Source organism: Sus scrofa, chromosome 12, assembly GCF_054392235.1.
Source record: "Sus scrofa isolate SSC_HxYL_T2T_F1_AM1 chromosome 12, Sscrofa_HxYL_maternal_Yorkshire_Landrace_v2.0, whole genome shotgun sequence".
NCBI lineage: Eukaryota > Metazoa > Chordata > Mammalia > Artiodactyla > Suidae > Sus > Sus scrofa.
Genome location: NC_139394.1, coordinates 19,352,710 through 19,379,950, shown reverse-complemented (window position 1 = coordinate 19,379,950; position 27,241 = coordinate 19,352,710). Strand labels below are relative to the sequence as shown.

General features: G+C 45.4%; 1 protein-coding gene across 4 annotated transcripts; it reads right to left on the bottom strand.

The window, feature by feature from the left end:
• Nucleotides 1-1,121: 1,121 nt before the first annotated feature.
• Nucleotides 1,122-26,682, bottom strand: LSM12 (LSM12 homolog). 4 transcript variants are annotated; one of them, XM_021066900.2, is made up of 5 exons: nucleotides 26,499-26,682; nucleotides 24,316-24,449; nucleotides 5,789-5,898; nucleotides 3,582-3,708; nucleotides 1,122-2,822 (listed from the first exon to the last, which is right to left on the bottom strand). In XM_021066900.2, exons 1-5 carry the CDS (start codon nucleotides 26,620-26,622, stop codon nucleotides 2,730-2,732), a joined length of 588 nt encoding a protein of 195 aa, XP_020922559.1. In that variant the 5' UTR covers nucleotides 26,623-26,682; the 3' UTR covers nucleotides 1,122-2,729. The 4 variants fall into 4 exon arrangements, 1 of the variants encoding a protein (XP_020922559.1); XR_014821114.1 differs by having other exon boundaries at nucleotides 2,536-2,822; nucleotides 3,582-4,234; nucleotides 4,500-5,898; XR_014821116.1 differs by lacking the exon at nucleotides 5,789-5,898.
• Nucleotides 26,683-27,241: the final 559 nt, after the last annotated feature.

Sequence of the window (27,241 nt, the reverse complement as noted above, 5' to 3'; positions counted from 1 at the left end):
AAGCATTAAGCATGTTAAAGAACTTAATGAACCCTTCACACCAATTCTAGGAGCTGAGTATTAGTCTCATGTTTACAGTTGGGGACACTAAGGCTTTGACAGGTAAAATGACTCATCCACAGTTACAAAGTGAAGAAGTGCCAAGCGTGAGGATTTGAAGACAACCACGTCTCCAAAGCCCTTGTTCTTCCTTGTACACTGCACATCTTTCCCAACACACGAACTCCACATCTTGGACTACTCAGTGTTCCCCCACATGGTCTGATAAACTAAAAACTAAAGAGTCAAAAGTGCTTCCTACCAGACACAGCAGTTGGTACCCACTGTCCCCACTCACAGACCTAGACACAAATGGCGAGGAAGTGATGACATGAGGCACGTGACAGAGCTTCCTCCCGGTCTTGCCGTTTTCATCACGTCGTCTTGTTTTTTTAGGGCCGCACCTGTGGCATATGAGAGGTTCCCAGGCTAGGGGTCAAACTGGAGCTGTGGCTACTGGCCTACACCACAGCCACAGCAATGCCAGACCCCAGCCACATCGACCTACACAGCTCATGGCAACGACGCATCCTTAACCCACTGAGAGAGGCCAGGGATCAAACCCATGTCCTCATGGATACTTGTCGGGTTCTTATCCCACTGAACCACAACGGGAACTCCTTATGTTCACTTCTTTAATTGCATCTCTCAGGTTTTCTGGATCTTGTAAGGTCTCTTCTCTTCTCCCTCTTTTAACTTCTCAAGGAGTCTACATCTCCATGCAGACTAAATCAAAAGCCTGGTACTTTAAACCAAGTTCTGGCCAACAGCAGGTGGATATGAAAGTATATTCTCAGTCTTCTCTCATTCTTCCTTCAGACAGTCCTGTAAAAATGGTCTTAAGTATGTACCCACCCCTCTTATTCTCTACTCCACTTACACACAAGCCCCAACCCGGGATCCCCTCCTTAAATTACACACTTGGCACTGTTATTTCTGCATCAGTTCTCAGGGCCAGAAGGAAAGAGGGTAAAGAGTAGGAAGCAGAGTCTAAAGGGAAAGGTCCAACCAAACACACACATCCTTAGATGCCCTCTCTCCCTCCAGGGCCTCTAAAAGCACACACGAACCCAAGACATGAGTGATGGTTAAAAAAATTGGGGTTTTATTGTTTTTGCTAAACAATACTAAAAAAAAAAAAAAAAAAAAAAAAAATTCATTTTGAAGGCAGGGCTTGAATTATTTAATTTTGATCCATTTATTTAATTAAAAAAAAAAAGGAAGGGGAAAGAGATCATGGCCAAAAAAATAGTAGTTAATCCCCGCCCCACCCCCGAAGCTCTAGCCAGTCACATGAGCATCACGCACGTCCCATGTGCTGCCTGAGATTCAGATGGCGGCACACTCTACCCCACCGGCCCGCCGTGAAGGCACAGGGGCAATGAGTCCAGTTTTAGCTCTCAGCAGGTTAGTCAAACCAGACAAACTGGTAGGCTAAAGTCCAGAAATTCTTCCTAGGTTTTCTGCCCATTGGCTGAGCACATACAAACTTGTCATAAGCTTGTAAAATTTATGGGGGGTGGGGAAGGGCATAAGAATAGGAGGTCGGCAGAACAGAAACAATAGGTCACCCAAGCTTTCTCCTGGGCTAGTGGCTCTGGATACAGACTTATAGGTGGGGATAGGTGTACCCCGAGTTTCTTACAAAAGAAAACCATCCCTCGAGGAGGAGCTGAGATATGCCATGCAAAATAGTTTTTCCTGCAGAGGGCACAGGAGAAAGGGCAGCTGACGCTCCCGTCTAGGAGACAGGAGAGTGGTGAGGAAGTTCTAGTACCATGAAGTAAGACAAAGGCAGAGGGAGAATCCTGAGGTTTTTGCCAATGTGAGCACTGGTACACACACAGCTAAAGACCAAAAAGCCACCAAGAACCCTCAGAGCCAGATCCCATCCACATACACTGGCTCTACAAAGTGCTGCAGGAGATTCTTGCCATGAACTAAGCCAGGTTAGTTGCCTGGCTACGGGTGGTGGGGAGGGCAATACATTTATATTTTCAGAGGGATGAGGTGGGAAGAACAGCCATGATCTAGTAAAAAGAGACCTGCAAGAAGCAGAAAATATTTAGAGAACATTTTAATATATATTTTCATATATATATTTAAAGTTAAGAAAAATAAAACTAATTCAAGCCATGCCCTGTGCAAAAAAAAAAAAAAAAAAAAAAAAAAAAAAAAAGAAAAAGAAAAAATATAGGAAAAATTTAAAGTGAGACCTCTGTCTGTTGCTCTAGTCTCAACTTAAGTATCACAGTCAGCTTGTTACTTTTATTTTGGAAGAGAAGATGTAAAAGTTTCTTTCAATCACTCAGAAGGCAAGTGTAGCCACTTATAAAACCAGAATGGTAGAGACAGACTGGGAAAGGAAAGTCAGAGGAGAAAGGGAAAAGCAGGAAAGGAATTTTCAAAAATAAAATTAACAAGGTGACTGTTCCAGAAGTGGGCTGTGAAAAGGACATGGTGGACCAAAGTCTGTTAGTCAAGTAATGATTCAACTTTTAAATTATTCTCTTGTTCTTTTTTGTTGGGTGTTTTCTTTGTTCAAGTCTAAGGTTTGGAAATGCCGACCCTTTGTTAACAAGAGCCAACAGGAAATATAGAATCCCTTCCCTCCCCCGGCCTGCCTCCGCTGAAGCCACCACCATCGCCTCCTTGGCTGGATGCTGGAAGAGTCCTCCGTATGTGTGGACTCAGGATGACAGAGCAGCCTCCTTCTGTGGTTGCTGGGCTTGTGAACGCTGCAGTATCTTTTGGCTTTCCACGTCTCTAAAATGTTTTTCAACCTGAAAGAGACCAGTCAGCCTAGATCAGAAAAAGAGATGGGCACTCAAGGCCTCCCAAACAGTTCACTCCAGACTTCGACAGGCCCGTCCCGGCTGTCCAGCTCATGGATTATTCAGCACTTTTGCCCTTGCTGTCTGGTGGCCTTCCCAACAAGGTAGGTGGGGATCCTCTTGTTTCAGCCACATTTTTTGCAGCTTCACCTAAGATTGGCTAAAAGAAGGTGAATCTATAAACTGAAGCAGAAGGTGAAGGGAGATGATTATGACCCAAACTCCTCTCCCCTCTTTACACAAGTGCAGAATGAAAAGATGGTGGGGAATTACAGTCCTAAACTTTTCACATCCACAATATTGGTCTCTCAGTGCTCAGTTAATGTTTACAATGCTGCAACTCAATCTAGAAAGTCAGATGACACATGCAGGATTCCAACCAGCCCTTCCTGAGAAGAACCCCGCCTGGGATAAGAGGCCCAATACCGTGGAACGGTCTGGCTAATTCCAAAAAGCCACACTGCAAAGGACACAGGGTTGACCACTCGCTTTATTGCACACTGCCCAGTGGCTCCATCCCCCAAGAGTGTCCCAGCCATGGCTGCAGAGCACCACAGTGCAGAGAGGCAGGGTGATCAGGCAGGGCTGCTCGTGGGCTGGCTGTGGCAGAAGGGGCAGAGACTGCGGCGCAATGTCCTGCCCTGATGCTGGAGGGCTGAAGGCCGAGGAATCATCCTCTCCCTAAGGTTTCATGGCTCCTTTACTTACTATTTTGCGTACATGGCTCAGTGCACTCCCCTCTTTGCCTTTACAGTTTTCCACTTGATATGGGGGTGTAATAACAACTTCTTCCATGACTACGATGTTTTTTTCTTGCCATTTACAGTCTTTAATGCTGGAAGGAGAAGAGAGCAGGTCAAAGTTAGCTCCTGTGGGGCATCCCATACCTTCTGCCTGATGAATAAATAACTCCAGAAAGCTAACCCCAAGTTCCTAGCTCATAAGTAGATGCCAGCAGCCCACAAGGAAAAGAAGCCAAGAAACATTTCCTGGGTGCCAGCAGCTAGGAAAAGCAATGAAATTGATGAACACTAATTCCAAGGAGGAATTAGAGTAACAAGAGTTACTCTGAAGCATTAAGGACCAAAAAACACTGAAAACTTGGTGGCAGCCTCAGAAGCCCAAACTAATTTGAATTAGAAAGAAACAGCTAGCGGAGTTCCCGCTGTGACACAGCGGAAACGAATGCGACTAGGAACCATGAGGTTGTGTGTTCCATCCCTGGCCTCGCTCAGTGCGTTGAGGATTTGGCACTGCTGTGAGCTGTGGGGTAGGTCGCAGATGCAGCACGGAATCTGTGTTGCTGTGGCTGTGGCTTAGGCCAGCAGCTATAGCTCAGATTAGACCCCTAGCCTGGGAACCTCCATATGCCGTGGGTGTGGCCCTAAGAAGCAAAGAAAGAAAAGAAATAAACAGCTAGGGAGCTCCCGTTGTGGCTCAGTGCTAACAAACCCAACTAGTATCCATGAGGACTCGTGTTCTGTCCTCAGCCCTGCTCACTGGGTTAAAGATCCAGCGTTGCCTTGAGCTGTGGTGTAGGTCACAGACACGGCTCGGATCCCTCATTGCTGTGGCTGTGGCACAGGCCGGCGGCTGCAGCTCCAATTCGACCTCTAGCCTGAGAACTTCTATATGCACAGGTGTGGCCCTAAAAAGCAGAAATAAAAAGAAAGAAACAGCTAGGCTCAGGCCACTAGATTCAACTTAAATAGCAGCCGAGGGCGGGGGTTGGCAAATTTTTTCTATAAAGGGTCAGACAGCAAATATTTCAGGCTTTGCAGGCCACACAATCTCTGTCACAATTACTGAATTCCACTGTTACACCATGAAAGCAGCCACAGATGATACCCAAACAAATGAGTAGATATGGCCTGTTGGCTGCAGTCTGCCAACCCCTGGCCTAGGAGAAAATGTCTTTAAAAAGACAGAACTCTCATCTTTTTTCTTTTTTTTGGCCACCCTGCAGCATATGGGTCTCCCTGGCCACAGATCGAACCTGCTCAACTGAACAACTGAACAACTCAGTGCTCCTAAGACACCACGGATCCTGTTGTGTCACAGTGGGAACTCCAACAAACTCTCATCTCGTTACAATCTTCACTCTGCTCCCCAGCACTCAAAATGGAAACTGCTCCTCAAACTGGCTCCTCTCAATTATCAGACAGCTGGGTATTTGCCAGCCTGGGAAAACCCATCCCAGTTTACACTTGGGGGAACTCAGGGCCACTGATACTCCTAAGAGAGTCCCTTGACATACCTGTAAATGTTCAGATACTCACATCATGGCCTCAAGCAGCTCTGATGCCAGCTGCCATCTGTGCACCAGACCCAGGTGGTTAAATAGGGTAACAGAAGGCAGCAGGGGGAGGAGGAGTGTCAAATGTTTCAGTTTTTCAGCAGCTAAGGAAGCTACTGGAGAGTCAAATGACTTCTGCTGTGACAAAATGTCTTTTATGAGGTGGTAATAAGGTGGCCTTCTGCTCTCCCTAACTCCCAACATTCACCCCAATGTATGACTGGCACGAGTGAGACAGATATAACTTTCCCTTAATAAAACTGCATCAGCTTTTAGAGAAAGGTACAAGATCAAAATAATAAAAGAGAAAGAAATCACTAGTTCTAAATAATGTAATACTAGGCCTGGAAGAGACCCTTAGGGATAATCTAATCCAAAACCAAGCTCCAGGGATGAAAAAATTAAAGCCCTGAGCAGACAACGTGTGGTCGATTACACCACTCTTTCACAGGGAAAGCCAACAAGGATCGCATCCCTGAAATCGAGGTATTACAACATAATACCCGGCTACCCTGGTGACTTTCAAGGACACAACTACCAGAAGATCGGCCAACAGACGGCATAGCCAGGCAGCATGAACCCCAGGCAAGGGACCCCTATACTCCCCTCCCCGACTCACGTCTTGTGTATGGTCTGGAAGAGCTGCTGGCCCTCTAGGGAGACACCAGCGCTGATTGCATAGGCCTGGCTCAGCTTCTCCTCCTTCTCTGTCCGTGCTTTGCTGGCAAGCTAGGTGGGGGAAAGGAAAGAGACTCAGAAAAGCATTCACCTTCATCCTTCCCAACAATCAGGACCTAAGTGAGGAAAAGATGCTGGTAAAGACTGGTTTGGGTAGATTCAGTTTTCTCAGAGACCAGAAGTAAACAAACAAAAACACACACAATATACCTGAACAGTTACTACTATTCCTGGCAAACGTCCTTTCCTTCCAATACTTACTGAATGCCTACCATGTGCCAGAAATTCATTGAAACAAGTTAGAGATACAGCACTGAAGAGGGGAGAAGAGACTGATAATAACAAAAATACACACAAGAGAACTTGAGACAAGGCTAAGTACTAAGAAGAAAATAGAGCAGGGCGAAGTTCTAGATATGATTGGGAGACTACCTGATGGAAAAGTGATGGTCAGAGACAAAAGATAATGTATACAATCCTGTGAAAGAAGAGGATTGAGAATTTTTAAGTTACTGTGGTAGAGCCTCAGGTTTAGAAATTAACGCCTACCACACCTTCAAAGACCAGAATTTGAGTTTTCAAAGACTCTATTGTTCTAGTACCAGTATCTGTGCTCCCATAGGGAGCCAAGACCCAAGAAAATCTTAGCATGGATATGGTCCACTTTCAACTTGGACTATAGCTACTACGCTCTTTAAAAAAAAAAAGGAATGGTCTGCTTTCTACCTCAAGTTTGTTCCTTTACTGCCCTCTAGTGGAACAATCACAGACTGATCAGAAATTCTAGTAAAATCTGGTAGTCTACTCAAATCTAGTAAATCTCTTAGTAGGAGTGGGTACTCTGGTCAATCCCTACTGCCCCTTTAATACATTTTTGGTCCCCACCCCCATGGTATTGGTTGCTAGACTCAAATACAAATTTTGAGTGTGAGACAAAACAGACACACTGTGGATAAACAAAGTCAAACAAATGATTTGGAAATTTCCAGATCCATGAACAAAAACATATACTTAGTACCCTGACGTTGCAGCATACTCAAGACACGTGCACAAACATACACACAGAACACACAATCTGAGGCCAAATATCAGCTCTTTAAATGCAGAGAAATCATATCTCCAGCACATTCCCAAACTAGACACTTAGTTTCGTGGTTTTGTTTGTTTTTTTTGTTTTTTTTGTTTTTTTTTTTTCTTTTGCTTTTAGGGCTGCACTCGTGGCATATGGAAGTTCCCAGGCTAGGGGTTTAACAGGAGCTGCAGCTACCAGCCTACACCACAGCCACAACAACACAGGATCCAAACTGCATCTGTACCTACACCTGCGGCTCATGGCAACGCCGGATCCTTAACCCACTGAGCGAGGCCAGGGATCAAACCCACATCCTCGTGGATCCTTCGAAGGGAACTCATGTTAGATGCTTAGAATTCTTAAACACTGATGTTCTTTAACAGTGACCCTTCAAACCAATGACAGATATAGTTCTACAGGGAGAAAAATAAACACAGTGCCTAAGCGTTGGTAAAGTGAAGCACTTTATTACATGTGGGTTTGACGATGACAAGGAGGCATTCCATCAGGTTATGGGGAATGGGGGAGTCTCAAAGGATTCTGGGTTTCAAAGACTGCCTGAGGGAGGAGGGGCTGTGAGCTCAGAAGAGCTGGCTCATACATGCGGTCATTCCAGTCTCCCTGGGTAAAAGAGGGAAGAAAGGCCAAAATTCTGCAGTGATTTAAATTAAAGCCAGACCTCCCTTTTTACTTGGTCCCCAGGACATGGAGACAGACAGAGCAGCAGTAAATAAATAATCTTTTATGCCAGGTCCTAGCATTCTGGCCCCACAAGGCTATACAACCTTGTAGAGAAGGAAATGCATAGGCTGACAGCATTCCCAGAACAAACCCAACTGCAGCAAGAAAGCCTCATGGCTTGAAAGCACTCAGTTGGTATGGAAAGAGAATTGATGGTGGTATATTTTAAGCTACAACAAGCAAAGCTTACTCAGTCACCAAGAAAACCCTGGTAACAAGGAGTTTCCTTGAGTCTCACTTTCCAAACAACCCTTCAGAAAATCTGAAGTCTCCAAGGAAAGAAGGGACAACTGGAGGGAAGCAGAGCTCTCTTGGGTTAACCAAGCTCCTGCAGAGCTCCTGGGAAATGGCTCGTGGTCAGGCAGATGTTTACCCCATGAGCAAGCAGCGGGGAGTGGGGGGGGGGGGTCTCACTTTGAGGTCTTTTAAAAAAATATTTATTCCTGAAGACCAAAAACATCTCCCAATGTTGGGCCAGACAAAGCTGCTTCTATAAAGTTTGTGTTGACTAGACAGATAGCACTCAGAGTCCAATATCCGTGTCACCTACACAGTAGGCTTAAAAACACACATCACCCATTCTGGAAGACAGGAGTTGGTTCACGAAAACCAAGCATCTATGCAGACTGGAACCAACAAATTAAGCTAGAAGAGGGAGGGAAAAGACTAGAAAAAGAACCTCTTTTAAATTTTTGTCAGAGGCAGAATAAAAAGGATATAAATTTCAGCCAAAAGTGATCCATTTGGACAGCCTGAGTAACAGCAACACAGTGGTTATACAACAGTGATTTCAACCACCCCACCCCCCCAAATACCTGTTGTATGATCTCTTCTAAAGACTCTGAAAGCAAAGGAGAATGGACTAGATGATTCTCCATTTCAACCCATATTGTAGATAGATCCTAAATGCTAAATGATACAAAGGAGAGCCCTGGAAAGTCAGCAGAGATCAGTGTAAACTGACTGCATTTCAATCTGCCCCAGTGTCTTCAACTGAGGCTCCACCTGTGCCTACAATCATGCTTTGGGGATCTGGATTTACCGCTATGGATTATTTTTCCTGGCAATCTGAAAAATGCTTAAATCTAATATTCAACTACAGAGATCGGCTTTCACTAAGAAGTTGTACAAATGGGGTAAATTTCTCCCACAGAGGACTGCATCAATCAAGCATAAGGAAGATTACCTTCACAAAAAAAGAATTTAGAAATGTTTCCTCTCAAAACTGTGGTTAAGAGGGGGATTTCCCTGGAAGCGCAGCAGGTTAAGGATCCGGTGTTGTCACTGTTGTGGCGCAGGTTCGATCCCTAGCCCAGGAACTTCTGCATGCCATGGGTGTGGCCAAAAAGAAAAAAAAAAAGGGAAGGGGGGGCTAAGAGGGGAAGGGAGATTACCTTGCTCTTTTCAGATATGTTTCTGAAAACCCATGAAAAATGTGGATAACCCCCCTTTTTAAAGCAAGTAACTAACTCTACCCTAAGTTAGCTGTAGCTCTACATTTCCCTACATCATATTTTTGTATCTATAAATGGTCCAGGTACTCCAAGTTACTAAGTTTATGGATACTGTCAAATCGCCAGAGAGAACTGGTAAAAGCTGTCCCCCAGAGTTCCCGCTGTGGCTCAGCGGAAATGAAATCTGACTAGCATCCATGAGATGCAGGTTCAATCCCTGGCCTCGCTCAGTGGGTTAAGGATCTGGCATCGCTTTGAGCTGTGGTGTAGGTCGCAGATGTGGCTCAGATCTGGCGTTGCTGTGGCTGTGGTGTAGGCCAGCAGCTACAGTTCTGATTTGACCCCAAGCCTGGGAACCTCCATACGCCACAGATGCGGCCCTAAAAAGACAACAAAAAAGCTGCCCCCCAACAGTGAAGACGTAGGGTGTGCCCTTTAAGCTTGGGAGGTCATTAGAATTGCAATATTTATTTATTTGTTTGTTTGTTTTGGCCTAGGCCCAAGACAAACTTGCCCCACAGCAGCAACCTGAGCCACTGTAGTGACAACACTGGATCCTTAACCTGCTGCGTCATAAGAGAACTCCAGGACTGCAATTTCTATATTCACTAACTATCGCCATACTACATTCATTTCCAATACAAGCATGCCAGCTCTGCTGGCCTCTCTTCTAATCAAAACAGAAGCACTAACTGGTTAGAACATTAAAGAATGTCAAAGGCACCAACTTTAAGAATACACTGGGTTCAGACAAACTGAAAAGCAAAAACCTACAAATATATGTTACTTATGTACATGTAGCCTAATTGAAATAACTGCACAAACCCAGCATTTACCTGCCTCTCCTCTGAGTCTGTGCATTCCCAGTGAAAACACTCATACCTGTCTACTAACCAGTGCTTCCTCCTGTGGCCATTTATAGATAACAACAGAGAAAAGTGTATGAACTCGATACCAAAGCACATCAATATTAAAAGGCTTTTAGTCATGCCTGCTGCTGGGTAACCCTTGAGTGAGTGAATTAATGAACACCAACAACACACATCTCTTCCTGCACTCAATGACATGGAGGAAGCAGCCACAACAACATAATCCAAGCATCTTGTTATAACCTCATCTTGTCATTTAGTCACCAGCTGGGCCATCTTATTTCCACATACCCAGACCAGGAAGGCACAGGTGCTGTGCGGAATCCAGAGGGACTCCTACTCCAAGTATTTAACAGGCTGTGACAGCTGATCCAACAAGGGAAGCAAAGTCCAAAGAGGAACCTGCTGAATGTGACCTACTGACTCCACTTGGTTTGTCTCCCCTGTATGTTCAGGCCTTCCAACCAGCTGCCCTCACAGAGGAATTAGGAAGCACTGCAGCTGCTGCCCTGGAACTGCCAGTGCTGCCTGCAAGGCCTGCCTGATGGAGGCTGAAGATAGCAGACCAAAGCAGCCAAGAACAACTGTCACCCTAAGAGCCCATGCTTGCTCCTGCTGTTTCATTTCTGAGGCACACTCCTGGAAAGCCCTCATTCTGAGCAACAAGCAGGCTCAGAAATATCTCTTCCAACTATCAATACCCTCAAGGCCTCCTGCTCCCTCACTGAAAGCTCCTATCTGAAAGTTTCTAATGAAATACTGTTCTTTCCAACCACAGACAGCTGAGAACTCAAAAAAAGGTAACTCTAGTTGAAGTCATGTCCCAGAATACATAAAAATGAATCAAAACATTAAATCAAACAGGACAACAGTAGAGCCAAAGACACCTGGCAGTAAACAGGAAAATCCCAAGAGCTTACTTGCTGAGTGAGAACTTACTCCATGCTAGGCACCAAGCTAGACACTTTACATATATTCAACATTTAGTCTGCACAACAATTCCGTAAAATAGGGACTAAAATTATTCTTACTTAATAAATCTCTGGAGAAGCTAAGGCACATCTGTCAAGAAACCTGCCCAAGTTCACCAAGTCACAAGTGGGAGAGTCTGAATTTGAACCCAGAGGGTCAAGCTCAGGGTTTGTGTTCTGAACTCTGCACTATATTCAGATAGTTCCACCTAAAAGAAGTCTAAATTGTTATTGAATATATAGTTATAAATCTGAATGTGAAAGAAAATGTTTGTTAAAAGGGAAAACAGGAGTTCCTTTCGTGGCTCAACGGTTAATGAACCCAACTAGCATCCATGAGGACGCAGATCCCGTCCCTGGCATCACTCAGTGGGTTAAGGATCCAGCAATGTCGTCAGCTGGGATCCTGAGTTGCTGTGGCTGTGGCTGTGGCCAGCAGCTATAGCTCCAATTTGACCCCTAGCCTGGGAACTTCCATATGCTGTGAGTGCAGCCCTAAAAAGCAAAAAAAAAAAAAATTTAAGACTCAGCTGCCGCCTTCTCTTTATGTTCAATTTTATTATCTTTCTTTAGGGCTGTACCGCAGCATATGGTGGAGGTTCCCAGGCTAGGGATCGAACCAGAGCTGTAGCTGCCAGCCTACATCACAGCCATAGCAACTCGGGATCCGAGCCACGTCTGCGACCTACACCACAGCCCAGGGTGCTGGATCTGTAACCCATTGAGCAAGGCCAGGAATTGCACCCGCGTCCTCATGGGTATTAGTCGGGTTCATTAACCACTAAGCCACAACAGGAACTCCTGCCATCTTCTCTTTCATCAGTGAATTCTGACATTTCCATCAATGCTCCCTGTGTAGAACACAACTGTCTGCCCTTTAGTGAAGGGTTTCTCTTTTCTGAAAAAAGTCTCAATCCCACCCTAAAAGTCAAGGACATTCCTTACTTCTTTTGCTAAAGGTAATTCACAGGAATACTTTTAAGAAAACAGATCCTGTCTGAGAAAGCGTTTCAGGCCAAAACTGATGGGTATTCCCTGGACCCATCATTTTCTAATAATAGAGAAACTAAGTTAAGCAAGTCTCCTGCACTTGAAAGTTAAGGTATGATGAGTGCTTTGAGCTATGATGAAAAAATCCAAGAGCCACAGCACAACTTTAATCTCCAAGCTTTGACCATCATTTTGCTGTTGTACAATAGAGACCAGCCTCAGGTCAGTCAGTACACGCTGTAAGCAAAGTTTAATCTGTCACCTGGCTTAAAATGCAAGCTAAGTGGAGTTCCCTTGTGGTGCAGCCAGTTAAGGATCAGGTGTTGTCTCTGCGGCAGCTTGGGTTGCTATGGTGGTGCAGGTTCAACCCCCACCTGCTAACTTCCACATGCTGTGGGAGTGCCAAAAAAAAAAAAAAAAAAGTTACCAGCAAAGTCAACAGTTTTTCTTATTATTTGTAAGTTCTGTCACCAAACACTACTTACAGCTACAACAGACAACTAAACCTCCTGGACATCCACAGAATAATTTCCTAGTCCTGAGTCCCTGCTAACAGCCCTGCTGTGGAACTTCCACCGAGCTCTGCCAGAGAAAAAACTGGCTGGGATGTAGGCTGAAATTTGACCTCAAAGACCTATCTGTGAGAGTATACACTCGAATAAGCCATCTCGCACACGGCCATGAGGATTAAGAGATAACATGCATGAAGGCACTGGGTGAACTACAAAGCACTGTACAAACATTAGCTGTTGACATTATTTTTTTTTCTTTTCTGCCCACACCCGCAGCATATAGAAGTTCTAAGGCCAGGGATGAAATCCAAGCTGCAGCTGTGATTTACACCACAGCTGTGGCAGCACTGCATCCTTAACCCACTGCACCAGGTTGGGGATGGAACCAGGGCCACCAGAGAGACAACGCTGGATCATTAACCCACTGTGCTACAGTGGGAACTCCTAATATTATTATTACTGTAATATAATCATGAACACAAAGAAGGTGGCTTGTTGGTTATTTCATGAAAATCCATATAATCCAACCTTCCTTTAACCAGCAAGCTCAGGGCTCTCTCTCTCTCCTGCTTTCTGTAAGAGCTGCCAGAGGCAATAAATCCTAAATAGAATATCTTACAAAATATAACTGGAATAGTAAGTTGGAAAATGCCTTTAATTTTATGTGCCAATAGGGGCTTTGCTTATAGAATAAAGAGTTGATTTTTTCTTTTTAGGGCTGCATCTATGGCATATGGAAGTTTCCAGACTAGGGGCTGAATTGGAGCTGCAGCTGCAGGCCTATAGCACAGCCACAGCAAAGCCAGATCCCAGCCAAATCTGTGACCCACACCACAGCTCACGGCAACGTCAGATCCTTAAACCCACTGAGCAAGGCCGAGGATCGAACCCTCATCCTCACAGATACTAGTCTGGTTCATTACCACTGAGCCACAACGGGAACTCCAAAACAGCTGATTTTATTCAGAGATAGTGAAAGAGCCCTGTACTGTCATTTCCTGGGCTCTGAGGGCAGAGAAAGTGAAAAAGAACAGCCATCCCATACCCACCATCAAAAGAAATTCCAGCCCAAACTCCTACCTACCACTCACTAGCTACATGAATCTGAGCAAGATGCATAACCTCTCCTGAGCCTTAGTCCACTCGTGGGGAGCCCATCCAAAAGGGTTGTTATGGGAATTCGGTAAGATACACATCTAACCCATTACCGGCATTTAACTAGTCCTTCCCTTCCTTCTGCAAAAAAACACCAATTTAGCTCACTGACAGAACAGCAATGTTGTTTGTTTGTGGGTTTTTTTGGGGTTTTTTTTGTCTTTTTGCCTTTTCTAGGGCTGCTCCCTCGGCATATGGAGGTTCCCAAGCTAGGGGTCTAATCGGAGCTATAGCTGCCGGCCTACACCACAGCCACAGCCATGCAGGATCCAAGCCACATCTGCAACTTACACCACAGCTCACGGCAATGCCGATCTTTAACCCACTGAGCAAGCCAGGGATTGAACCTGCAACCTCATGGTTCCTAGTCGGATTCGTTAACCACTGCGCCACAACGAGAACTCCAGCAATGTTTTTAAATGGCAGAGATGGACACACTGAAACCAATCCAAATCAGCTTGATTGCATTTAATTTCCTTCCTTTTATCTGTCATTTATTCTTTAAGATCCTACTCCACTGCTACATCTGAGAAGCTTTCCCTGAAATGTTCACTACTTTATGCCAGGGACTGGCAAACCAGCCTGAGGGCTGAAGTCAGCCAATCTCCTGTTTTAGTTAAGTTTTATTGGAAAGACCATGGCCATTGGTTTACACATCATCCATGGCTGCTTTTGCTACAAAGTTGATAGTAGTGCCAGAAAACGTATAGCTCGCAAACGGAAAACATCTACTATTGAGTTCTTCATAGAAAGTTTGCTGGAGTTCCCGTCGTCATGGCTCAGCGGAAATGAATCTGACCAGCATTCATGAGGACGCAGATTCGATCCCTGGCCTCACTCAGTGGGTTAAGGATCTGGCATTGCAGGTTGCAGATGTGGCTCGGATCTTGAGTTGTTGTGGCTGTGGCGTAGGCCAGCAGCTATAGCTCCAATTCAACCCTTAGCCTGGGAACCTCCATATGCCACAGGTGGGACCCTAAAAAAAAAAAAAAAAAGACAAAAAAAGTTTGCTGCCCCCTACAAAGTTAAATGCTGCTGTCCCTCACCTCTCCCAAACATGAGATTCTTGAGGGCAAAAGCAGTGTCTTAATCATCCTGACACTCCCAGCACCAAGAAGGGAGGGGGAGACAGGGAAGGTAGATAAAAGGAAAAAAAAAAATCTTGACTATTAAGAGATTCATAGAACTAGCAGTTCCCAATGGTTAAGCAAATAACTTATGGTCACACAACAATTCATTAGCAGCCCAGGTGTAAAAAGAACCCAGTTCCTCCAACTCCCCACATTCTACCACACCCTGTTAGCTTCTGGCATGGTATACAGACTGTTTAATTTTGTAGTTCATGTACAATTTGCTTCACTCTCCAGGGTAGTTTCTGGTATTTACCTAAGCTAGTCTTAAATTCCGATGCTAGAACCTGACTGCACCACTTGTTTTTTTTCTTTCCCTCAAGCCTGATCTCTGCCAGGAAAATCAAACCAGTTAGAATACTTCTTTCTTAACACTGTAAGAGATACCACCACTGACCTCTCAGTAAAGTGCTTATTTTGAATCGTCTCGGTGTCAGAGGTAGAATGAAGAGGTGGCTGCAACAACACACCCTGTGGCACGACTCCAGACACTTGGGATAAGCAATTTGTCTTTATGGGTGGACAGTGATCCTCCCCACACCCTCAGTGATGTCAAGAAAGCCCTCTTTAGGAGTTCCCAAGTGGCTCGGCAGGTTAAGGATCTGGCATTGTCACTGCTGTGGCTCAGGTCATTGCTGTGGTGCAAGTTCGATCCCTGGCCCAGGAACTTCCACATGCCTCAGGTGCAGCCCCCCCCAAAAAATAGAAAGTCCCCTTCAAAATCAAACTCTTGACTTAAGGAGGGCCCCACTGAGTCAGCTGGCTGCCATGCACTATAGCCTGAACTGAGTCATGAGCCTTAGCCTGGAGCGCTACACCCCCTACTATGGCTGTCAGTCTGACCCCAAAGTTTGAATGCCACTGAAAGCGACTTCCTTCAAAGGTTAGTGATTTTGCAAATGGCAGTCGATCACTCCACCTCTGTGACTTCATCTGACACCACTTACTACTTACTGTGGCCCTGTTACTCCGCAGTGATGAGCTCTTAGTCTTCCCCCACACTGGCATTTTTATGACACTTCTGTGAGGAGGAAGCTAGCTGTCTACTCACAGCCAGTTGCAAAACTTACCGGTAGACTCTAACTTGGGACTGTGGCCTTGACAACATGGTTTTTTTTTTGGTCTTTTTGCCATTTCTTGGGCTGCTCCCGCGGCATATGGAGATTCCCAGGCTAGGAGGTCCAATCGGAGCTGTAGCCACCAGCCCACGCCAGAGCCACAGCAACTCGGGATCCGAGCCGAGTCTGCAACCTACACCACAGCTCACAGCAACGCCGGATCCTTAACCCACTGAGCAAGGTCAGGGATCAAACCCTCGTCCTCATCAATGATAGGTTCGTTAACCACTGAGCCACGACGGGAACTCCGACAACATATTTTAATCAAGTGAACAAGCAGGGGAGTTCCTACTGTGGCACAGTAAGATAAAAATCCGACTGTAGGAGTTCTCACTGTGGCTCAGTGGTAACAAACCCAACTAGTATCCATGTGGATTTGGGTTCAATCCCTGGCCCAGTGGGTTAAGAATCCTGCGTTGCTGTAAGCTGAGGTGTAGGTCAAAGACATGGCTCAGATCTTGAGTTGCTGTGATTGTGGTGTAGGACAGCAGCTAGCCTGCGAACTTCCTTGTGTCTCGGGTGTGGCCCTAAACTAAAAAGAAAAAAAATAATAATAATAATCTGACTGCAGCAGCTCAGGTTGCTGCAGAGGTGTGCTGGGCCAGGGACTGGATTCAAGGATCCCTGGCCCAGCACAGTAGATTCGAGGATCCAGCACTGCCACAGCTGCAGGGTAGGTTGCAGCTGCAGCTCGGATTCAATCCCTGGCCCGAAAACTTCCATCTGCTTTGGGTACAGCCATAAAAAAATTGATCCAATAGGTTATATGTAGCTTCTAAAAGCCTGAAAAATTTTATCTGACAAAAAAGTCTTGCCTTCCCCAGACAAGGAGTTATTTCCCTTCCCACTTTTACACATAATATGAACACATTCTATCTACCTCCTACCAATATATACCTACCTCGACATAGGGCAGCTAAGTCAACTGGTTCTATGTGGTGCTAACTCCATACCTCACCACATTAGAGTCAAGATATGGTCACAGGCCCAGCTAAGAGGATAGGTCCATGAACACAGGCCACAATGCAACAGCTACCAAAACCACAGGAATTTACTCATATTTGAGGATTATACCTCATATCAACTGAAAGCCATAAGGTTTTGCTAAATCTTAGCTTTCAAATTGGTTGGAACTGAAAACAAAAACCACGTCAATCTTGCCCTACGTGACATCATACCTAAAGGCGAAGCAATCAGTTCCTTATTTAAAAAAAAATTTTTTTTTTTTTTTTACAGCCACACCTGCAGCATATGGAAGTTCCCAGGCTGGGAGTCAAATCAGAGCTGTAGCTGCAGGCCTACCCCATAGCTTGCAGCCTTGAGGGATCTTTAACCCACTGAGAAAGGCCAGGGATCAAACTAAAAAGGCATCCTTAGGGGAGTTCCCATCGTGGTTCAGTGGTTAACAAATCCGACTAGGAACCATGAGGTTGCAGGTTCAATCCCTGGCCTTGCTCAGTGGGCTAAGGATCCGGTGTTGCCATGAGCTGCGGTGTAGGTTGCAGACTCGGCTCGGATCCCAAGTTGCTGGACCAGCAGCTGCAGCTCCCTAGCCTGGGAACCTCCATATGCCACAGGAGCGGCCCAAGAAAATGGCAAAAAGACGGAAGGGAAAAAAAAAAAAAAAGGCATCCTCAGGGACACCATGTCAGGTACTTAACCCAATGAGTGACAACGGGGACTCTTGTCCATTCCTTTTAAAAGTGAGCTTTGTGACTCATTTTCTCATCCTTTCCAGGCCCCTCCACCCCCAGACCAATCGCCAAGTGTCATTTTTATCCAAAGGCAGTCTAACAATTCTTATCAGGTGCCAATGATAAGCTCTTTGAATCCCTTCTTCCATTTGATCACTCACTACTGGTTAGTAAGGTATGAACGAGTAATAAATACTCATAACAGGAGTTCCCACTGTGGTGCAATGGGATTGGCGGTGTCTTGCGAGCACTGGGACACAGGTTCAACCCCAGCCTGGCACAGTGGGCACAGTGGGTTAAGGATCCAGCGATGCTGCAGCTTAGGTCCCAACTGTGGCTCAGATCTGATCCCTGGGCCAGGAACTCCATACGCGATGGAGTGGCCAAAAAGGAAAAAGAGAAAAAAACAAACCTCAAAACAGGCTGAAAGATCTGTCAATGGTTTGGCAAGGGAGGTGGATGCCTCCTCTGTGGAGTGCAACATTCCACGCTTTGTCCCTTTTCCTGCTCCCCTATCAAAACATACAAACATCTTTCAGGAAGTCTTCTCCAAATCAGCAAAGTGATAACATGCACATCTCATTTGATGCATAGGAGGCATTTATCTAAACAAATGACTACACACACTTGCCTTCACTTTCTCAGTGAGTTTTTCCCTATAAGTCTCAGAAGGTGAAAGCACAACTTCCTAGGTCCTATGACTGCTCACTGTAACCTCTAGTACTCAGGCAAGTGTTGACTTACTTATGTCACTTGACAATATTGCTCTGGAAATTCAAGTTAATTCTGGTCATCAACAAGAGGTTTCCAATACAATTTTGATTTTCCCCAGTCTTGGGTTGGCAAGTTCTGATACATAAATTAGTGTCAGATATGGAGTTCCCATTGTGGCACAGAGGGTTAAGGATCCGTGTCATTTCTGTAGTGGTAAGGGTTCAATCCCCTGCCTGGCACAGTGGGTTAAGGAACCAGCGTTGTCACAGCTATGGCATAGGTCACAGCTGCAGCTCGGATTCAATCCCTAGCCCTGAAACTTCCATATCAATGTCAGACCAGTATCAGGAAAAACTCACATAGTAACAGTGTCAATGTTCTGGCTGCTTCCCTTTGTCATACTGCCCCCCTTCCCCCATCCTGCTCCTATACTATAATTCAAGGAATAGCAACTGGCGACACAAAGCTAAGGCAGAATAGGACTAACATCTGCCAACTGTGGTCAACTTGACATTAGCCTCCTAACACTATGAGATAGGTACTAACACTATCCCATTGCTACAGTGAGAAAACTGTTAAGGTTAAGAGGCAGAGAAGTGATTTAAAGACGTATCTGCTTGGTTCCCATGTTCTTTCTACTAGACCATACTGCTCCTGACCGCACACCAAAAAAGTTTCTCTCTACTCAGAAATATTACTTAGTATTACAGATATTCACGTACTCATTTCATTTCACCAAACCACTCTACAACTAGGGCTAAGCACACCAAAGTAGAAAAATCATGGGACTTTGCCACCAAAACATCAGACCTGAGTTCGAATCCCCGCTCTATCACTTACTTGTTGAATGACCTTGAGCTACTGACTCATCCTCTCTGAGACTCAGTTTACTCTTCTGTAAGATGGTGATGGTACCTACACCACAAGAACTATTGTTAGGATTAAATGAGATGTCTATAAACCACCAGTTCAGAGGGTGGCATGCGAAAATATTAGTTCCCAGACTACTAGCCATATAATTTGGAACAAGTCACAAACCCATAAGTCTGTTTTCTCAACTCTTAAGCTAAAAGGAAAAGAATATACTCTTATAGAACAGAAAGCATTGGAGTTCCCTTCATGGCTCGGCTCAGTGGTTAACGAATCCGACTAGGAACCATGAGGTTGCGGGTTCGATCCCTGGCCTTGCTCAGTGGGTTAACGATCCGGCGTTGCTGTGAGCTGTGGTGTAGGTTGCAGACTCGGCTCGGATCCCGTGTTGCTGTGGCTCTGGTGTAGGCCGGCGGCTAGAGCTCCGATTGGACCCCTAGCCTGGGAATCTCCATATGCCGTGGGAGCGGCCCTAGAAAAGGCAAAAAGACAAAAAAACCCAGAAAGCATAGTTGTAAGGATGAAATGAGATGTGCCAAAGCTCTTTGTAAACTGTAAAACACCAAAAAAATTTAAGGTATGGTCCCCAACAGTGCTTACCACAATGCCTTGCACAAAATAATTTTCAGTAAACATTTGATAAATGCTACATAAAAAAGAACTTTGTTAATGTTGACATGTTCCAAATCATCTGAGAACACTACATGGGCAATCTTTATCCCCAGAGAACAAGATGTGGAGTCAATTCAAAGGAACTTGTTAAGAAACACTTTACTTCACCCTACCATGTGGACCCTGGGCTGTCATCCTCATGCAATATTTAAACTTTCCACAAGAGCAGAAACTAATAAGCCACATGGTGAATAACCTGAATCTCACTTATGATTGGTTTTGGTGTACTTTTGTACTTGTATAGTCAGTAAATTTGAAACACTTTTACTGGGTACAATGTTACCTCGGAGAAGATAAAATTAACATTCAAAGCTTCCGCCTTCTGAAGTTCCCTTGCAGCACAGCACGTTAAGGATCTGGCACTGTCACAGCTGCAGCTGAGATCACCACTGTGGCATGGGTTCAATCCCTTGCCTGGGAAGTTCCTCACGCTGCAAGCACAGCCAAAAAAAACCAAAAAACACTTCTAGGAGTTCCCGGTGTGGCTCATCGGTAACAAACCCAACCAGGAACCAGAAGGACACAGGTTCGATCCCTGGCCTTGCTCAGTGGGTTAGGGACCCAGCGCTGCCATGAGCTGTGGTGAAGATCACAGATGTGGCTCGGCTCTGGCATTGCTGTGGCTGTGGCACAGGCCAGCAGCTGCAGCTCCCATTTGACCCATAGCCTAGGAACCTCCATATGCCACAGGTGTGGCCCTCAGAAGAGCAAGAAATAAATAAATAACACTTCTATCTTCTGGACCCCACTGTCCTCTTGCAAGCTTCCTCTTACATCTCACTGCTGTGGACAGATATGTCTTAGCCTGCAGTGAAAGTGCCAACTGAAAGCAAAACAAGGAGTTCCTGCCAGGTGCAGTGGGTTAAGAATCTGACTACAGCAGCTTGGGTCACTGTGGAGGTGCAGGTTCAATCCCCAGCCCTGCACAGTAGGTTAAAGGATCCAGCATTGCCCCAAGTGCAACATAGGTCATAGCTATGACCTATGCCACAGCAACTAGGGATCCAAGCTGAGTCTTCAACCTACACCACTACACCACAACTTACGGCAACGCCAGATCCTTAACCCACTGAGTGAGGCCAGGGATCGAACCTGCATCCTCATGGATCCTAGTGGGGTTTGCTAACCGCTGGGCCACAACAGGAACTCCATAAGTCTATATTTTTAAATGAGATTAATTTTCCAGGTCATTCAAGCAACATGTGGCTGCACAGATTAGCTGTTTTCAGTAGCAGCCCAACAGCTCTTCCAATTCCAACCGAATCTCAGAAAGAATCACAAAGCATCCTCAAAGATTGGTTTCAAAGGAAAACCAATATAGCTTAGTCATAAACTTCTACAAATGGAAGAATGAATACATGAAACCCAAAGGCAGCCCTCCAACCTAATTTTAGTCTTTAGGTTCTGACTCCTCTTCCCAGCAAACCTTTTTCAAAACTTGGCAAGCAGGCCACAAGTTAGAAAAGTAAAGATTTCTAGTATTCCCTAACATAATACTTCCTGTTGCTTTCCTGAAAGAGTAAATAACTAGTTTATAACAATGCTAGTAGACAACTAACCAGCAGAAAGCAAAACCCCAAAGGCAAAGGCAATCCACAAACTAATAACCAAGAACTATATATATCTGAGGTCAAGTATAAGAAGAAAACTGCTTTTTCTTTTTCTTTTTTTTCCCCTCTTTTCTAGGGCCGCACCCATGGCATATGGAGGTTCCCAAGCTAGGAGTCTAATTGGAGCTGTTGCCGTCAGCCTATGCCACAGCCACAGCAACATCAGATCCGAGCCACATCTGCAACCTACACCACAGCGCACAGCAACGCCGGATCCTTAACCCACTGAGCGAGGCCAGGGATCGAACCCGAAGCTTCATGGTTCCTAGCCACATTCGTTTACCGCTGCACCATGATGGGAACTCCCAGAATTGCTTCTTAACAGCTCCCACTTAACAGTCCCACCCACACTACTCCAGCCCTTCCCTCAGAGAAACGATGGTACTCGGTGGTCACGAGAGCAGATCTAGATCTTTTAAATTTGAGAAAACCATCCCTCTCTCAGATAATCTTCCCTCAACTACTCACTAAAGGTTCAGTTATTTAGTGACAACCTTCTCATACCCCACAAACACTAAAGGATAACTTAGAGCCTACTTTTACCCTCAACATACCAAGCATAAACTATTTTACTTGAACCTTTGAAAATTTCTTCTGCTAATAGAAGATTGTTAAAAGATCTCTTACTTTAGGGAGTTCCTGTTGTAGCTCAGTGGGTAAAGACCCCAACTAGTATCCATAATGACGCAGGTTCAATCCCTGGCCTTGCCCTGTGTGCTAAGGATCGGACGTTGCCGAGAGCTGTGGTGAGGTCACAGACTGGGCTCAGATCCTGCACTGCTGTGGCTGTGGTGTAGGCCAGCAGCTGTAGCTCCGATTCGACCCCTATGTTGCAGGTGTGGCCCTAAAAAAAGCAAAATCTCCTAAACTTTAACAGGGGGATCAAGCCAGGATTTCAAAACAATCTACAGTTCTAAGAATGGGATACTCTCTATGCAACAGCCTTTAATATGAAACCCAAGACCCTTCCTTCTTTTTTTTTTTTTTCGGGCCGCACTGGCGGCCCATGGACGTTCCCAGGCTAGGGGTCAAATCAGAGCTTCAGCTGCCGGCCTACCCCACAGCAACGCAGGATCCAAGCCTCTTCTGCGACCTACACCACAGTTCACGGCAACGACAGATCCTGAACCCACTGAGCAAGGGCAGGGATGGAACTCTCGTCTGCATGGATACTAGTCAGATTCATTTCCACTGAGCCACGACGGGCACTCCCCCAAGACCCTTCTAAATCTATCTTCAAACATCACTGAAAAACACTGGTGTTTCCCTGGAATTTAGAAAATAGGGTGCTCCAGATCTGAGGTAACTACATACTGCCAGCCTCAGTCACCCTCTGTATTTCCAGCTGCCTGTTTCCTCGATTTGCTGAATTGTCGCAAACATATCAAATTCCCAAGAGAAGCAAGAGATTATACATTATTACAAAACCCACAGAGGGAAAAACTTCCACCACACTAAATTTAAAATACTTAAGAAAAGGTAGCTGCTACAAAAGATGAATGTCTAAATCAGTCATTCAACAAATATTTATGAAGCACCTACTCTGTGCAAGGCTCTGTATATTCAGTGATGAACAAAGTAAGAATATTCCCATCCCTACAAAACAAAGTTTAGTGAGATAGAAAAGTAAACAAATGGGAGCTCCCATCGCACAGTGGTTAATGAATCCGACTGGGGAACCATGAGGTTGCGGGTTCAATCCCTGGCCTTGTTCAGCAGGTTAATGACCTGGTCTTGCTGTGAGCTATGGTGTAGGCCGGTGGCTACAGCGCCAATTAGATCCCTAACCTGGGAATTCCATATGCCAAGGGAGCGGCCCTAGAAAAGGCAAAGAGACCAAAAAAGAAAAGAAAACAAATAATATACAATTATGATTACAAAAAGGCTATGAATAGGATAACCTTAAGTCCCAATTTTCCCAGGACACACCAATACATGCTTGTCTCAGTGTACAACAAAAGTACCCCTCACCCTTTACTCTCAAAAATGTCCCAGATTAGACTATAAACATGTCACCTTATCTTTCAAGGATAAGATACTATAAGAGAGAATAATGGAGGCAAATCACTTTAGCCTGGCTGATCAGAAAAGACTTCTTGGAAGAGGTGACATTAAACTGAGTCCCTGATAGATACAGCTCCAGTTATTCTGAAAGGGGATTCCAAGTACTCCCCCATACTTGGCTAACAGAAATGAAGAATGAGAAAAGTTATTTGAGGGCTCCCCAAAATCAATCTGGATTTCCAAGATTAGAATATCCTAAACCTCTAAATTTTTTTTTTTTGGCAGTGCCTGCAGCACGTGGACGTTCCCAGACCAGGGATGGGAACCACAGCAGTGAACCCAAGCCACAGCAGTGACAATGCTGGATCCTTAATCCTTTCCACACAAGAGAACTCCCTAAACCTCTAACTTTGTTAGACCTCAAAGTTCAAACATAAAAACAAAAATGAAGCTCTAGTGCAGTGGTTTTCAAATCTTTGTAGGTCATGAATTCCTGAGAACCTGAAAAATACTTCAGATCTTCACCCAGGAAACACATAAACTCACTTGTGCACAAACACACAATTTCAGGAGGTTGAGAAGCAACACCCCACCAACATCAAGTTCATGCATATGGACTCCAGGTTAAGAAGTAAAAACAAGCCCTCTCCCAAAGGACAAAAGCCAGCTCTCAACTCTATTTCCCCATTTGGGCATTAAGACATTTCTTAAAATCTGAAGATATCCAGGAATAAACAGAAAAACTAAACTGCTATATTTTTCCGAAAATACAAGCAATTGTAAATTAGTGAAAAAAATGAAAAAACAATGGACAATGTATGTGCCACCAAGACTCAATGAGACTCAAATTTCCCATCATTTTGGAGAGCCAGAACTGCCCTCAAGTCCTTACCTTACTAACATTGAGTGAAGCTAGGGGAGGAGGGGTTTCTGTTCGGTCATTAATTATTTCCACTTCTGAAACATACTGTAAGTTTATGAGCAAGATGTCTGCGTGGTTGGGCTTTCCACTGGAAGAGGGACATTCTGGTGAGAAAATAAAGTTAAGGAAAATTGGGGGAAGCAGAGCACTAACACATTCCAAAGGGACATGGAAAACACAATTCACACATGACTTGTGTAAAAGGTATGCCACAAGCAAGAGGGTGGCCTCAGGAGAATCAGCTCTCCTCAGGAAATCTCTGCCTGTCACCTTCCTCCCGATCAACCCCACAACCAAGGGATCTCAAGCTTTTCAAAGGAAAACACAATCCAAAATTGGAAGCCTCAACAGGGTTTCTGTCACCTTCTCTCTGCTGGTTTTATGCAGAGGCTTGACGTAGTTTTAATGCTGTAAGTATACTGTTTGCCTTGAACCTAATGAACCACACAGGAGAGCAAGTACTTTCTGTTCTTGGTATCCTTCCTATATCTGAACAGTGCTCTTTTCACTTTTTCAGATTTGAGATTTCCCATTTTGCAGGAAAAAACTACAGCACTGGAAAGGAAGCTCACTCAAGGTGACCCAGCTAGTTAACCCATCCATTCATTCACTCACTCACTCATTCTCTGACCATTTAAGAGCATACTGTATATCAATTAAAAGCTGAGTAATTTCTCATTCCAAAACCCCTCCAATTAAACCAGTAATGTAAATGGTCTTTAATCCAGGTATGTATTCTTGTATTTAAAAAACACAACAAAGTAGTTCCCATTGTGGTGCAGAAGAAACAATCCAACTAGTATCCATGAGGATATGGGTTTGATCACTGGTCTCGCTCAGTGCGTCAGGGGTCTGGCAATGCCATGAACTGTGGTGTAGGTCGCAGACACCACTTGGATCCCACGTTGCTGTGGCTGTGAAGAAGGCCAGCTGCTGTAGCTCCAATTAGACCCCTAGGCTGAGAACTTTCATATGCTGTTGGGTACAGCCCTAAAAAAAAGCAAAAACAAAAACAAAACTATTCTTGCTGTAATTAGTTTCAAAGGACATCTTCCTAAGCTAGAAATCTAGGACTAGTGGTTAAATAAATTAAAACACTTGCCACTCAAAAGCAACTGACTCAGAAAGAAACTTCCTTTTGAAAGGTGCCATTAAAAAATTACTCCAAGAAAAAAAAAAGCCAAATAAACCCACCTGTGGCTCAAATAAGAGGGGAAGGGGTGGCACATTTATTACAACCAGGAAGTATTTTGTTTCCAAGAATGACTTTCCTGGAGTAATTCAGAAATCATTTCCACCCCGAAGAGGCTACTTTTTCCATTCTAACACTGCCACTTTCCAAAGGGAAGGCTACTACTATGGAAAATCAGGATTCCATGCGCTGGGCTGAGCAAGAGAATATAACTTACTCTTTCACCTGTAACCCATACATCCATACATAAGCCCCCGAAAAACGTGGTCCTCTCTCTGCACCAGGTTTCCAACACAAACATCCCCAAAATAGCAATTTCCATATGACTGAGAAGCCCAAAATTCAGCACTCCCCGCCCCCACTGGCACCACAAGCACACACACAAGCACCAGGAAAACAAGCCCCATCCCCAGTTCAGATACAAACTCCTATCCTGCACTTACTCTCCCCCCAAAAAGGAGAGACCCATTTGGTCACTACCCCACCGCCCTTTCTTGGACGAAATCCCATCAGCAGACAAACCACCTAAACTCCATACCCTTGTCCCACTAGCAGTTCCTTACTCTGCACACCCCGTCCCCACAGGATTTTACCCTCCCCGCCTCCATCCGGGCTCCATTCCCCAGCCCCCTCCCACGACCACCCCTCTTCTAATCACTGTGTCCTCTCTCCTAGCGTTCGTCCCGAAAAGCCACCCGCGTGTCAAGCCCCCTCCACCCACCCACCATCGTACGGGGCCCAGCTCCCACAACGCGTGGGGGACAGGGTCCCCACCGCGGACCGAGGGACCCGCGAGAGGGGGAGGGGAGCTCAGGGCCGCGCGCATGCGCTCCGAGCGCCGCGGTAGCCGGTCGCCCCTAGGCCCGGAGAGGCCCCAGCCACCGCTGTCGTCCCCCGCCCCCCCCACCACCACCGCACATACACGCCGGCCCGGCCTTGGGCTCCGCGCAGGGAAGGATACTTAAAGCCAGCATTTTGGACTGGTAGTCGAAGGCTACCACCTCGCCCTGCAGCCGCTGCTCCTGGCACGTCCGGCACGACACCTGGCTCCCAACGCTGAAGTACTCGCCCGGAGGAGCCGCCATCTTGGGAGAGCAGCCGCGGCCGGCGGCAGCGGCGGCAGCAGCGGGCGAAAGCCGGGCCCCCAGTGAGCGCCGCGCCGCGACGCACGAGGCGTGCTGACGTCACACGCCAGGGCGTGGCCTGGGTTGGGTGGGGCGGGATCCTAGGTGGAAGAGGGTAGACGAGGAAATAAAGAGGAATCTAAATAATTATGTTTGTGCAGCTGCGCCCACTTGGTGAAGTGTTTGCAGGGTCCATTTTAGAAGTTAAAGATAAATGACCTATGTAGAATAAAAAAAGGAAGGAGGAGGGAACTGCAATCTTCATTACGTTCACGCCTAGACGCAAGAGTTTAATGAATGAACTCTGTATTTTACATATGAGGAATCGAAGTCCCAGAAACCTCATCAAAACTTGCTCAAAACGATTATACCTAGTTATAAAGTGGTAGTGGAAAGGACTTTGGCTGTCGAATTGGCTAAACTGGAATCAGTATTCCACTGAGTTATATGACCTTGAGCAAATTATTAAACCTGATCCTGTTTCTTTACTCCGTATGTATTGTCGCTATTGAGCACCCAACAACCCTTCGATGTAGAAGTCAATATTCTCATTTTATAGATGAAGAAACTAAGTCTTAGG